General features: G+C 51.0%; 1 protein-coding gene across 2 annotated transcripts in view; it reads right to left on the bottom strand.

Annotated features, from left to right (window-relative positions):
* Nucleotides 1–5,439: 5,439 nt before the first annotated feature.
* HIP1 (huntingtin interacting protein 1) overlaps nt 5,440–13,435 on the bottom strand; it is a 148,609-nt gene continuing 140,613 nt past the window's right edge. For both annotated transcript variants that reach the window (XM_047089319.1, XM_047089321.1), the window contains exons 25-31: nt 13,009–13,102; nt 11,393–11,493; nt 10,778–10,883; nt 9,939–10,062; nt 9,414–9,475; nt 6,249–6,357; nt 5,440–5,510 (exon numbers count right to left, since the gene is read on the bottom strand). In XM_047089319.1, coding sequence (XP_046945275.1) covers nt 5,458–5,510; nt 6,249–6,357; nt 9,414–9,475; nt 9,939–10,062; nt 10,778–10,883; nt 11,393–11,493; nt 13,009–13,102 — 649 coding nt within the window. In that variant the 3' untranslated portion in view covers nt 5,440–5,457. The remainder of the gene's footprint in view (nt 5,511–6,248; nt 6,358–9,413; nt 9,476–9,938; nt 10,063–10,777; nt 10,884–11,392; nt 11,494–13,008; nt 13,103–13,435) is intronic.

The raw sequence follows: 13,435 nt of genomic DNA, 5'->3' as shown, positions 1-13,435 counted from the left end.
TCCAAAGCAGGCTCCAGTCTCTGAGCTGTCAGCACAGAGCCCGACACGGGGCTCGAACTCATGAGCACTGAGATTGTGACCTGAGCCAAGGCCATCGTGACCGGAGCCCAGGCCGGATGCTTAACCGACTGAGCCACCCAGGTGCCCCAAGGGTCGACTGCAGTTCTGCATTTGTCTTTGTGATTATTGGATTGTCCTGCTTGTTTCCCTGTGTAGCCTGTAAGCTCCAGAAGGGTGGGTTTCTGCTCTACACCGTGTTGCCAGCCCTGCACAAAACAGACATCTGATAAAACCTAACACGTGCACGTAACCTTTGAGGGTAGGGAACAGTCTTCATCTTTCGACATTTCAGTGCTCGCACAGTGGATGGATTCATAAAACGTGTGTATGACTAAGAATGCAGAGTAAATAGAGAAAACGTTCACTCGCCCCAAAATGCTGAAAGGCCTACCATCTGTTCAGGAACGTGTTACAGACTAAGATGAACTCACTGGCTTCAGACAACAGGACAGCGTGTGCCTCAGCTGTGTGCCCTCGGCTTAGATTTCAGCTACACTATCCTTCCACTTGCCCATTTCCTTCGTTGCTTTTTACTTTGGCATGGCTACCCCTAGGCCCCAAATTTGGCCCGTCTGTGTAAGCCCTAATTCCCGCCCCTACTGCCCTTCTCAAGGCATGTTAGTATCATTCTAGTGGCCTGATCTCGAGATTCCTTGCAATGCTGCCTGCCGGAGTGACCAGCCGGCCAAGCTGCCTTTCTAGAACTGGGGCGTGGCCACAGGAGGCTGGGAAGACCCCTTAGGTGTGAGTACCAGAGCCTCTGGGGCATCTGGTCAAGGCCATGTGCAGGCTGGGCAGTGTCGAGGGCTGGGTACACCTGCCTCGGTGGCACAGCTGGCCGGGCCAGACCTAGGCCCCTGGAAGGCACTTCGAAGCTCAAAGCAGCCCTCTGCCTGGCTTTTTAGACCCCTCAGCTTCACACTTGAGCCCGAGGAGTGATCTACAAGACAGCTGTGACCAAGGTCTGTCCACTCTCTCAGTGGTGCTTCAAATTCAACAGGCTCACCCTTGCATTTTGCTGCAGGGAGCAGAAAACCCCGGCTGTAGGCAAGCGTCCCCCATTTCTGTATTTATCCAGATCATCTTCCCGCCGGGCGGTCCCTCTCTCCTTACTTGATGAGTCATTTGGGCAATTCATCCCCGGGCCTTCCCCATCTCCCTCCCTCGGGTGTCCCCTTAGCTTAACAGCAGCTCCCTCTGCAGATCCTCTGGGAGCCGGGACTGGCAGCCTCTGGCACTGAGCGGCATTTGTCCCATCCAATTTTTAAGACGGCAGGTTACTATTGTGTCTTGCAGGCGGGGAAAGGCTCATCCATAGCCTGGGACCTCAGATCACACCTCAAATCCTGAGATTTCACGCACAGACCCGGCCATCAAGATAAATGACAGCACTGGCCACTTTGGGACATTCCGCTCGATCATTCCCAAGGTCAGGACAGTGTATAGGAGACAGAACATGATTAAGGAGTGCAAACCAGTTTCTCTACAGTTGTATCCCTCAGAAAACGTCCTGTCTTTCAGACCGACTCCCAGAGGTGCAGAGCTTAAGCGGATTCACTGAATCCCAGGATAGAAGTATAGGCTTTTCACTGGAACCCCAACCTCCAAACCACTTTGGTTGGCCGGTCATCACAACTACTCTCCATTGCCAGGTTGAAATATTTATTTGAAAAATTGAAAACACAGATGCAATGTATTATACAAAGAAAGGTCTTAATACCATAAGAAAAGTATTGTTGGAAGGGAACAAAAGCCAGTGGCTACCTGCCCTGGGAAGGTAGGCACTCAGTGGAAAATGAAATTCATTTATAGGAACTATTCTAATGGAAAACTGGGGGAAAGGTTAAAAACAAGAAAAAACAAACCCAACCTATCCCTGCAAACCTAAATGTGAGAGTTTGTTATAAGTTATCACCAAGATTTATCTGAACCCCCTCGGTTTGTCCCTATGAGTAGTAATCAGCTTCGTTTAGGGCCTTCAAACCTGAGGTAGTTGAGGGTCACCTGAAAACCATGTCTGGAAATGACCTACTCTCAGAATCGGACCCCACGGCATCTAACCAATTGTTTCCCGTTGCTTTGGCTCCTGGGGGTGAGAGGCTGTGCCACCGCTCTGGGTCGCTGATCCTGCATTTGATCTGACCCTGGGAGACGAAGGGGACTTGAGCAACAGACAGCTGGCCCGGTTTGCTGTGGTGAAGGCTGGCAGGCCCGTGGTGGTGGTGTTCTATGTTATAGACAGGGCGGTCCCTGGAGGACCGAAGATGGCGACGGGCAAAGCCAATCTAGTTGAGAGGCCAATGCCAGGATCGAAGGCTTTCATTGGCAGGAAGGATTTCCAGAGACTTGCAAAGGCGGTAGAAGGTAGCAAGAACTTCTACCTGTTGTCAGAGACCAGGGTAAGTAGAGCCGGCAGATGCCTCCGGGCCACGGAGCCGGCAGAGAAGCGAGTATGTCCCAGGTGCAAGTTCAGAACCAGTTCCTCCTCAGGGAGGAGCCAAAGCAAACCAACCTGACTGAATGGACGACATGCATCGTGACCCCCGTGGTACCTGGTAAACCCTGGTGTTGACCTGGCAGCTCAAACACTTCCAAAAAAGGATATTCTGGACAATGTTTGGTTCTTCCAGCCATGGGTTAGGGACTCCCATTCAGGTGGGATCCTAGGGACCCTGCTGTAAGCAGCAGAATCAGCAAACAATCTAAATTACAGTCTAATTTAAACTCCTGACTCAGATATAAAAGAACCCCACAAAGGCAGGTCTTTTCTATTGTGTTCCTTATTATGTACACACAAACCCTTACTCTAGAGGTATTAGAGCACTGTATTACAAAATTAAATAACGGATACGGCTGTCTTTCAACCTCTCATCGGCCCTAAGCCATTTTCTTGCTCTGCCTCGCTGTGACCCATTTACGCTGACCCATGGGACTTCAGTCACTACCGATGCTCAGGTGACTAAAAGGCTGTGAGTTCATTTTTAGCCTTAGGATATGATTCCTGTTTTAATTGAGCATTTCACACCAAGGAGAGATACGCTCATTTTTAGAAAAGCCAAGGTAGGACAATTTGATTTTGGCTAGAGCATGGACCAGCTTCCAAGGTGAGCAATGACCAACAGAATTGTGCTGCATCTGGCTCGTGCGAGACGGGATTAGCCTGTGTTCCTGTTTAATTGCCTTCTGCACGGTTGGATTACTCGGGCTAAGTCCACAGTCCAAAAAGGTTTTAAAAGTTACCGTGGCTTCTTTTTAGAGGGAGTGTGATTCAGAGTCCTAGTGTGGTCCCACATTCTAGATTTTTTTGTCACCACTGGGAACCTAGAGCACAACAGTTTGGCCAAGACTCTGGGAAGTGAGGACTAGTCCTCTGTGGTAATGTTGACCCACTCTGAGAACGCACAACGGGGACGGGGATGCCGCACGCCATTCCTTCTGAGCCGCGGATGGAAAAACGCTGAGCACCAAGGGGCTTTAAAGCGTAAGACCGCTCATCTTCTACCGCTGACCACCCCCCCTTAGCCCAATGTGGAGATAGCACGTCTGACTCTTGGAATCTGAGCTAATGGGAGAGTGCGTCTAGAGTGCCCTACTTAGGAAATGTACAGACAGGGAGGGGCGTGGTTAGGAAGGGGCGGGGTTGATTCACAGTGATCAAACAGGACTCTCACAACCTGTCAGGTAGCAACACTTCAAGGAGACGTTCCTTTGGGACAGGTCCTGGGAAGTGCTTGTTGGCTTGGGCTTTCTACCTACGAGTTGCTACAGATAAGGAAGGAAGACGCTGTTTGTCCAAGATCGGAAGGTCACTTAAATGCGGGGGTCCATCTGGAGGTGGACAAGTGCTGTCAGGCTGCCCGCCTCTAGGAAGCCGTTACGTGCCTTCTGTCCTCATCCCGTCCGAGCAGCAAGGGCCCGGGATGTGTGGCTGGAAGGGCTCAGAGCCAGTGGTCCCCCTTTCCCGGTTTCCCTGACCCAGATGCTCTGAGGAAGCTGCTCGCTTCGGGGTCTAGACTGGTAACAGATTGGGAAGCTTGTTTCTGATACTTGAAGACTGATGACCTAGGGCAGCAACGCACGCCTTGCCATCGTCACACCTCAAAACCTGATTGCTCAAAGCGGCTTTCTGTAGGCTGCTGCTGCTCAACGGAGGTTAGTAATAAATATGAAAGGTACCAAACCAAGCACAGGGTTCTTTCCTGCCGGGAGCCTGATCTTCTGGGTCTATCGATTAGGTAGAACGTGGAACTATATAGCTTCTTCAGGTTCACAAGGATGCCAAAGCAGCCATCTGGAGAAAGGAACTGGAAACCCCTCATGCACTCCCCCTCAGGGTCCTGCCTGGGTCTGAAGGGAGGTGGCCCGGAAAATTCATTCTGGGGTCAGAAATGTGGCTTCTCTCACCGACACATTCAGGCATGTGATCAGGTTTTCCAGCCTGGTCGCGAAGAGTTCCCAAGAGCGGGGTCTCCCGAGACCTGGGCAGTGTGCACCCCTCCTCCCCTTCTTTCTTTACCCCTGGTCGCTCGTGAAGGTGGGCAGGGGCTCTCTCAGCCGGGCTCTCGCTTTAGGAGGAAAAGGCACTCGCTCTGCTTCAGCCTTTGGAGGAAAGCGTGGCCCTGCAGCGGTGCCCGCCCCCGGGGAGTGGCCTCGGCTGACCCATCCTCGCTCCGCAGGACACTCAGCATGGAGGCTGGCGTGGAGCACCAAGGTGGAGGCTAAACAGCACCATTGCTGTTACCTGCTGTGGTTAGGGGCCCCCCCCCGATGGCGCAGAGCTCTGGGGGCGCTCCCCCTGGGAGAGTTGGCTCTACGAGTGAACACTGAAAGAAGAGAACCAAAAAAAACCCCAAAAAAACCAAAAACAGCCCCCCCCCCCAAAGAAAACCCAACCAACCACCGTAAGAAGCAGTGGGAAGCCATGGAACTGCCAAGAGAGGGGAGAGCTGCCTTGGCGTGCTCAGCCAGGACGCTCCCGCCGTTCTGACGGCAGATTCGGGGCGGCATCCTGGTTTGGAGCCCACCAGCCCTCGGATGCTCCCAAGTTGGTGCAAATGATGGTAAAAGAAAAGGCTGAGAAGAAAACAGAGAAGAGAAGGCATAGATGGCCCCTTGCCAGGCTCTCCGGAACAGCAGGCCCCTCGGACAAGGATGCCGAGCATCGGGGGGGGGGGGGGGCAAACAGCAGGCAGGACTGGGAGGGAGGGCCTCTCCGCGGGGGCGGCCCTGGTCCCCCTCCTCTGTGGAAGGCCATTCGGGTCCCCGGCTCTGGACAACGGGAGCGGTGTGCGGTGTGGCTGCCGCCGGGACCCCCGGGGGCTTAGGCTGTGGCTGGGGAATAACACACAGAGACTGCAACAAGATTTACACTCAGACGTGTGGGGTGTCGGTGTGGCTCTATTCTTTTCCGGTGACCGCTTCGTGCAGTGCTGGTGGCGATGCTTCTGTTCCTGAAAGACAACGGTAATTTCTGTTTCATAGCGCGTCGCATGTGCACGCGTTCATGTACCCGACAGGAACGGCGACCAGCGTTAGGCTCTAAAATACCTCATGCTCACAGGCATCTATTCCCCAAGTTAGGTGCCCGACCATGAGTGGTACGCATCTGTGGTTGGTTCCCGCAGACAAGACGACGAGGGTTGGCAGTCCTGGTTGTGATCAAGTTGGCCGCGTTAGGCACGTGGGAGAGCAGTACATTCCAGGCGATAAAGCCTCTCTGGGCGGGTGGGCCTGACAGTACCCCCACTCCACTCCATTTCTAGCTCTTGACCCTGTCTATGGCGCGGCCACTGGTGCCCACTGCTGACCCTGGTCAGCGAGAGGCCTGTGATCCACTTGTCCTGCCTGCTGGCCGCCATTTTTTCATTCACTGTTCACCTCTGTGCAAGCCACACAGGAAACTGCTGGGCCGGAAACCAGGCTAACTGGGCCTGGAAGGGAACAGTGGTGAGTGGGTGATGAGCCCACTGGTCAAGGTTAAGGTCTTGACAGGTGACCCCCAAAGCTCTCGATTCGCCACAATTTATGGCAGTTCTGGGCTTGGAGGTTATCTACAACTGCAGAGAAAACACGCTCTGTGAGTCGTGAGGGGGGAAGTCAGCGGCCTGAAGGGCGCCTCATTCGGTCACGTCTGAGGGGACGTGCACCCACCCCTCACCGTGCCCTCACCGGCCCTCAGAGAGGCCCACCTTCTTCCCAGCCCTCGGCAACACCGGCGAGCTCGTAGTGCTTTTTCCGAAGCTCTCCCAGTTTTTGACGCTCCTTCTGCAGTTCATTCTCCAGCTCCAGCACCCGGACCTGTGGGAAGAGTGGAATGTGCTCTTGAGCAGCAACCGGACAGTGGTCTCGTGTTAACTCAGCCCCTCTCCTCCATGTTCCGGGTCTCTTCTTCCTTTGGGTTATTCACCCCGTTTCCATAGTGTACCTGGTTCTCAATTTCATCCTCGGGTCTGTGGATTTCCCCACCCTCTGCCATCCACCAGTCTATCCCAGTGGCTCCTCTTGTTCCTCACTGGGGCCCTCTACTGGACCTGATGCCTTATAGCCCCAAAGCCTGTTGGGAGTAGGGCTCATAACGTGCTCCTCTGAAATCTCTATCTGAAAGCATCTCCAACGTGTAGCCCATCCGTGTGGCATGTTCCAACCAAATCCCCCTTCTCTTTCAATCCCGCTTTCCTGGAAATCCAGGCAAGAGCCAGCTCTGATGGCTCTGGTATCTCTGAAGGGCTGGTCCAACTTAGGGTTATCATTATACAGGAAAAAGCACAATCTTCCCAAGGAAAATGCTGGTCCCTGGCTATCCCTACCCCTCATTAATTCTAGTTATTTTATTAATTTACTTATTAATTCAAGAAACATTTGCTGAGCTGAGCACCCATCATGTACCCCGGGGCTCTGCGGCAGGTGCTGGAGACACAGTGGTGCATGGACAGACTAGGTCTCTGCTTACCCTGCAGGGCAAAGACACAAACTCATGAACAAGAATAGGTCAGACCCATAGTGAAAGTGACACAGGGTCATGTGATAAGGGCAAAGGGTGCTCAGCAGAGGCTACTCAGGCAGGAAGGAGGTTGGGAGAGGGAGAGGGCCATGGGAGATGGGTGGAAAAACAGCCCAGGGCCCCGGGCTGGGGTCAGGTATTTGGGTATTAACTCAAGTGTGAAAGGAAAGCCATTGGAAGATTTTAAGCAAGGGACATAAAGTGATGTTATTTACGCTTTTAAAATATGTAAAATTGGGGCACCTGGGCGGCTCAAGTCAGTTAAGCGTCTGACTTTTGATTTCAGCTCAGGTCATGATCTCACAGTTTGTGAGTTCAAGCCCTATGTTGGGCTCTGCACTGACAGTGTGGAGCCTGCTTGGGATTCTCTCTCTCCAGCTCTCTCTGCCCCCCCCCCACTCCCACCCTGCTCACATGTGTGTGTGCTTGCTCTCTCTCTCTCTCAAAATAACTAAACTTAAAATAAATAAATGAAAGAAATAAAATAAAATATGCGGAACCTGAACAAACTGTAGGGGGCAAGAGTGGAAGCAATGAAGCCCGGTTAGGTGGTTCCTTTTTTTTCTTTTCAAATTTTTGATTATGCAAAATGGAGAACATATACAGAGAAATGGAGATGATATGGCGAACTCCATCGTGTGCCTTCACCAAGTTCTGCCAACTGTCAACCCAGGGCTGGACCTGTCTCAGCAACACCCTTTCCTATTCTCCACCCCAACTGCCCCACCTCCCTGGCCCCTCCACAAAACTACTTGGAAACAAACACTTGCATAAGTTACAGTTAAGTTGCTTTTGCAGTAGTTCAGGAGAGAACCAGTGGTGGCTTAGGCTGGGTTAGGGAAACGGAGAAAAGGGGGAAGGTGCAGGCCAGGAGAGTCACAGTTGACAGGACCTGCTGGGGGACTGGATGTAGAAGGAAGAGGGAGAAGAGAGGACCCAAGGATGCCTCCTAGGTCTCCGCCATCCAGGCCTGGGAGGGGTTCCAGTTACTGAGATGGAGAAAACAGGGGAGGGACAGATCTGAGTGGGAAGGAAATCAGTAGCCCTGGTTTGGACCGATTCAACTAGAGATGTATTTGGCATCACGTGGAGGGATCACGTAGGCAGTTGGACAAACACAGAGCTCAAGGAGAAGATTGAGGCCAGGGAGAAGGCTCTCGTACTCATCAGCATACAGATGGGATCTACAGTCAAGCGGGGCTGGATGAGACCAGTAAGCAAGACAGTGTAGACAGTGTAGACTCAAGCCTGACCTCGGGTCTTCCAGTATTTGGCCATATGACTTTTTCTAAAAGATGTCGAGAGACACATACAGAGCCTTTAACGGTCTTCAACCTGGACTTTACTCCAAGACTGGGACCAGTAATTCTTTTTTTTTTTTTTTTTTTTTTTTTTTTTTAAGGAGAGAGAGGCAGAGTATGAGCAGGGGTGGGGCGCAGAGAGAGGGAGACACAGAATCTGAAGCAGGCTCCAGGCTCTGAGCTGTCAGCACAGAGCCCAGTGTGGGACTCAAACTCACGAGCTGTGAGATCGTGACCTGAACGAAAGTTGGATGCTTAGCCGACTGAACCACCCAGGCACCCCTGGGACCAGTCATTCTAAAACAAGGATGTCAGGGTTTTTTTCAGGGTCCCATGGATTCCTATTCCTTTGCATGCCATAACTTTACTGAACAATCGGGGATAATGGCATTGTCTTTTGATGGGTTCTCGGTGAATTGATTTTTCTTTTTTAAACCAGAGGTCATACACAAATAATTCATAGCAGAAGTTTAAAAAAAAAAATAACTGCTGAAAAACAAAAAAAGCAGAAATGGACAAACTAGTGGCTGTCAGAGGGGAAGCGGGCGGAGGGATGGGTGCAGCAGGGAAACGGTATTAAGAGGTACGGGATTCCAGTTATGAGAAAAATAAGTCATAGGCATAGGGAATATAGTCAATAATATTGTCATTAACAAAATATTGTCATGATGTTGCATGGTGACAGATGGGGACCATACATGGAATTGTCGCTACATGTATGCCTGAAACTAATGTACCGTTAGATGTCAACTACAATGAAAAAATTGTCAATCACAAGACATTAAATGCTCGTTGATGTCGGCTAGGAAATCCCTGATGGTAACGTTGAGAGGGGCATTAGTGAGCAAGAGTTAAGATTCTGATCTTAACCCGTCATCTGCCGCCGCCTCCACTGTCCCTTCCAGCATCATTGGCATTCATTCCTGGGCGACTGTCCGTCCGTGTTTGTTTCCTCCCCAAGACTCTCCCCCACTGGCTTCTCTCCATGGGGACAAGATTTGGGGGTGACGTCACTGGCAACAGAACAGTGCACTCAGAAGCGGGGATCGTACCTGGGAATCCATCTCCTGGCGTTTGATCTGGGTCAGTGTCATGCTAGAGAAGTCCATGTTGTCTGCAAGGATAAGAGAGAAGGTCTTGTCAGAGAATGCCCATGGCTGACTCTCGCCCGAGAGGCGGCCAATGTCAGCGCTCTGCTAAAAGGCTTGGTTTGCTAGTTCCCACCACACACTTGAAAGTCACTGATGGATGGACGGGACAGAAGTGCCGTGAAAGGGTAACGAGGCTCGGAACCTCCCCACCCCTCCGCTCACCCCCCGGGTCAGCCAGGCCTGGAGACTCATGTCTTTGAATCCAGAGAAATTACTAAATGGAAAATCCACCTTAAGGTCTGTTGCCATGGAGATACAAATAGCATGATTATGCGGTGTCCCATCTTACGAGAATATAAGTATGCGTGGAGAACGATGAACAATACAGAATTTGGAAACAGAATTGTGGGACATTGGGGTCATGAAAAAGAACATAAAAATAGCTGAACCAGACAGGTAAGGAAAGCATTGCTTCTGGAAGGCTACCTGTCTCCTCGATCTGTGATTTGCCAGAAATGGTCGAAGCCACAACAGTGGCGGTGGCCTGGTTTACTCCCCGAGAGGCCTGCTGCAGCTGGGCCAGGTTTGGGCTGTCCTTATCAGCTTTCACCTGCCAGGACCAAGCGGATTGAGGTTCACACAACGTGGCGACGACTGAATCAAATAGTTGGTCCGACAGTGCTTGACAAACATGGTATCCGCTGTGGTCCCCAATCGACTTCTTAAAAATCGCTGTCTCTGGGGTCACCTCCCCGGCATATTTGGTGGCCTCAGACTCTAGCTTTCCTAGTTATGGAAACTAATTTGGGGTGATGGTAAGTAAGGACGATAAGAACACTCCCCGGGGTACTATAGAACTCACAGACAGATTTTGGTAACAAGTTTTGTATCACGTTTAGATGGGGCAGTGGTTCAAATGCAGAGACTCTTAAGGAGAGGCAGACATCAGTAGTGGAACCTCAGAGCCGGGCCAGGTAACCAGCCCACTGTGCTGACATATTCCTTATCTAAGAGCTCCTTGAATGCCGAGACTGTCGATCAGAGGTCGGCATGGCTAGGACCCTCAAAGGCCACTACTAACAAAAGTGATGAAAGCCAAGAAGAGAAGCCCATGTGACAAGCTGGGCAGAGGGGCTCCTTGATGACAGATGGCAGGCTCTCAGAGGAGGGTAGTTTGGGACCCTTGAGAGGCAGAATTTTAATGTGGGACCCAACCTACGTGGACCCTGGATAATTCCTCTGTTCTTGGGGCAGGCTCCATCATCCGAGTGTCTCTAATCTAGCCGGCCCTTACAGAGCCCCGGGGCGTCGTGTGCGGCTCCTACCTTAGACGCAGCCACAAGCTGGGCTGTGCTAGCAGCAATTTCATGCGAACACACCATCAGTTCCTCAAATTTCCCTCTGCCTTGTACCACCAGATCGGCTGCGTCCCTGGGAGTCAGGAAGGGACAAGATAGATTATGTCACTGACGGCTGCAACCCCTTATAATCCCACCTCTAGACCTCGCCTATCACCCTGGCTTTTTCAGAGAACACAGACTGCCTGCCCCACTCCTGCACTGCCAAGGAGATCCAGGTTTCTTTTTAAACTTCTAGTCCTGTTGGGGGCTCCGTCGGTTAAGCGTCTGACTTCGGCTCAGGTCCTGATCTCATGGCTCATGAGTTTGAGCCCCGCACTGGGCTCTGTGCTGACATCTCAGAGCCTGGAGCCTGTTTTGGATTCTGTGTCTCCTTCTCTCTCTGCCCCCCCCACCCCCTACTCTGCCTTTCTCTCTCTCTCTCTCTCAAAAATAAACACTAAAAAAAAAAAAAAAGTTTAATACTGTTGTCTTCCCTATCAACAGTTCCTAAGGGGCAGATATTTTCCCTCGGCTATTCTCTGCGATGGGTCACTGGAATGGGGGTGGGGTTGAGGAGCCTTGGGAGCAACAGACACTTACACCATGACAGTGGCTCCCCAGCCCACAGCTTTGGACGCTGAAATGAGTCCTTCCGTCCATCGAGAATTCTTGGCATAAAACTCTTTAGGCGATGCTGTTCCCTAAGGAAATGAAAAATAAGAATGGCTAGCTTTTATTGAGTGCCTACTGTGTGCCCGGTGCTTAGATACCTACAAATATCTATCTATATCTATATATCTATCTATCTATCTGTGTGTATATATATATATATATATATATATATATATATATATACACATACACACACACACACATATATATATATATATATATATTACCCCATAGAGACCTCATAGTAACCGCAAGAGGTAAGCATTATCATCCCATTTTACAGATGACAAAACTAAGATTCAGAAAGGCAATAATACTTTTCAAGTTGATGCAGGAAATAAGTGGAAGTAAATCCCAGGCTTTTCTGACTCCAAAGCCCCTAGCATTTCTATTATATCACAACATTTCTACATTGTATATATAAGAGTATATATATACATATACATATATATGTATATAGGCATCTGCATAGATGAACAACGTGATTGGAGTCCAACCACTTACCATGATTTGCCAAGAGACTACACAGTGAATAATTTAAGCAAATAATTTCTGCTTGGAATTTTAAAATGCTTCCATGCTTTGGAAGTGTCTTCCATTTTCAAATTCTAAGACGATAATCTTAGAATCTCCAAGCTCTCCTTACTCAGTCCCCGTCTCTATTTTCGGGGGGCAGAAACCATCCCCTCCCAGACTGGTAAGAAGCACCACCATCAAAGCAGATATGGCTTCGTTCTTTAAAGGATAGTTTTCAGGGGGCGCCTGGGTGGTGCAGTCGGTCAGGTGTCTGAATCTTGGTTTCGGCTCAGGTCGTGACCTCACGGTTCATGGGATCGAGCCCAGCATCGGGCTCTGTGCTGACAGTGCGGAGCCTGTTTGGGATCCTCTTTCTGCCCCTCTCTCCCACTCTCTCTCTCTCTCTCTCTAAGTAAATAAATAAACATTAAAAAAATAAAGGATAGTTTTCGGGCTCAGGAATCCCTCCCTGGACCTCTGTCTCCTGAGCTGCACTGCACGCAGGTGTGAGAAGGAAACACGGCAGTAGGAATGCCCGCGGAGGACTGAGAAAGCCAAGCGATGATGCTGACCAGAAACTGGGATAGAGTCTGTCTGCGAGGAGTGGATTCCACCGTCAGAAACAGACATGGCCCCACCCGCTATGAAAGGTCAGCACCAGGCTGGCTCTTCTCATTTGCCCACTTTTCAAAAGCCCTCCCCTCCTCCTCCAAGGGCCCAGGCTTGCAATGCACGCGGGGTTTCCAGAGCAGGATCTGGTGATGGCGCCTGGGTTAACGAGCCTGCAGCTGGAGGCTGGGGCTGACTGCTCCCTGGGGACCTGGCAGCGCCCCAGATTCCCATGGCATCTGTGCTCGGCCCGGGGAAAGGGAACCACGCCCTCAGATGGACACATGGGACAAGATGGCAGCAGCCGTGGATTTGACTGAAGGTGGATGAGTGTATGGAGTGGACAGAGCCTCCCAGTGAACTGGGAGTCTGTGAATGATGTCTGGTCCCCCCATCCAGGGGCCCTCAGCCACGCTTACCCGGCCACTCTCCACTATCTCTCTCTGGAGGTCCTTAGAGGCCACAATCAGGACCTGGATGGCTTGCATTAGGCTTGTACAGGAACCAAGGATCCTAGGGGGGAAAAAAAAGGTCAGGGACACAGAACAGAGACCAAGCGCTATGAAACAGACGTTTTTCTTTTTCATGCCTAAACACAGGCAAACTTGGGATGGGAAAGGGGGTGGGGAATACGGTGGCGGGGGTGGGGGCGGGAGGAGGGGGGGTTGGGGGTGCGGTGAAGCCTTGGAGGAAAGGTACGTGAGTGAGGAGACTTGACCGCAGACAGTTATGTGATGATTCTCGGGGTTTCTTTTCCCCTAAAATGCAACAGCAATTTTATTAAGAATACCGTTATCGACAATTATACAGACTCAGCCAATGCCTGTGGCTGCTAATGTCCTATTG

This window comes from Lynx rufus, unplaced genomic scaffold, assembly GCF_022079265.1.
Source record: "Lynx rufus isolate CCGP_SWC_20201006 ecotype Redwood Valley unplaced genomic scaffold, mLynRuf1.p SCAF_27, whole genome shotgun sequence".
NCBI lineage: Eukaryota > Metazoa > Chordata > Mammalia > Carnivora > Felidae > Lynx > Lynx rufus.
This window is presented reverse-complemented; position numbering and strand designations above follow the sequence as displayed.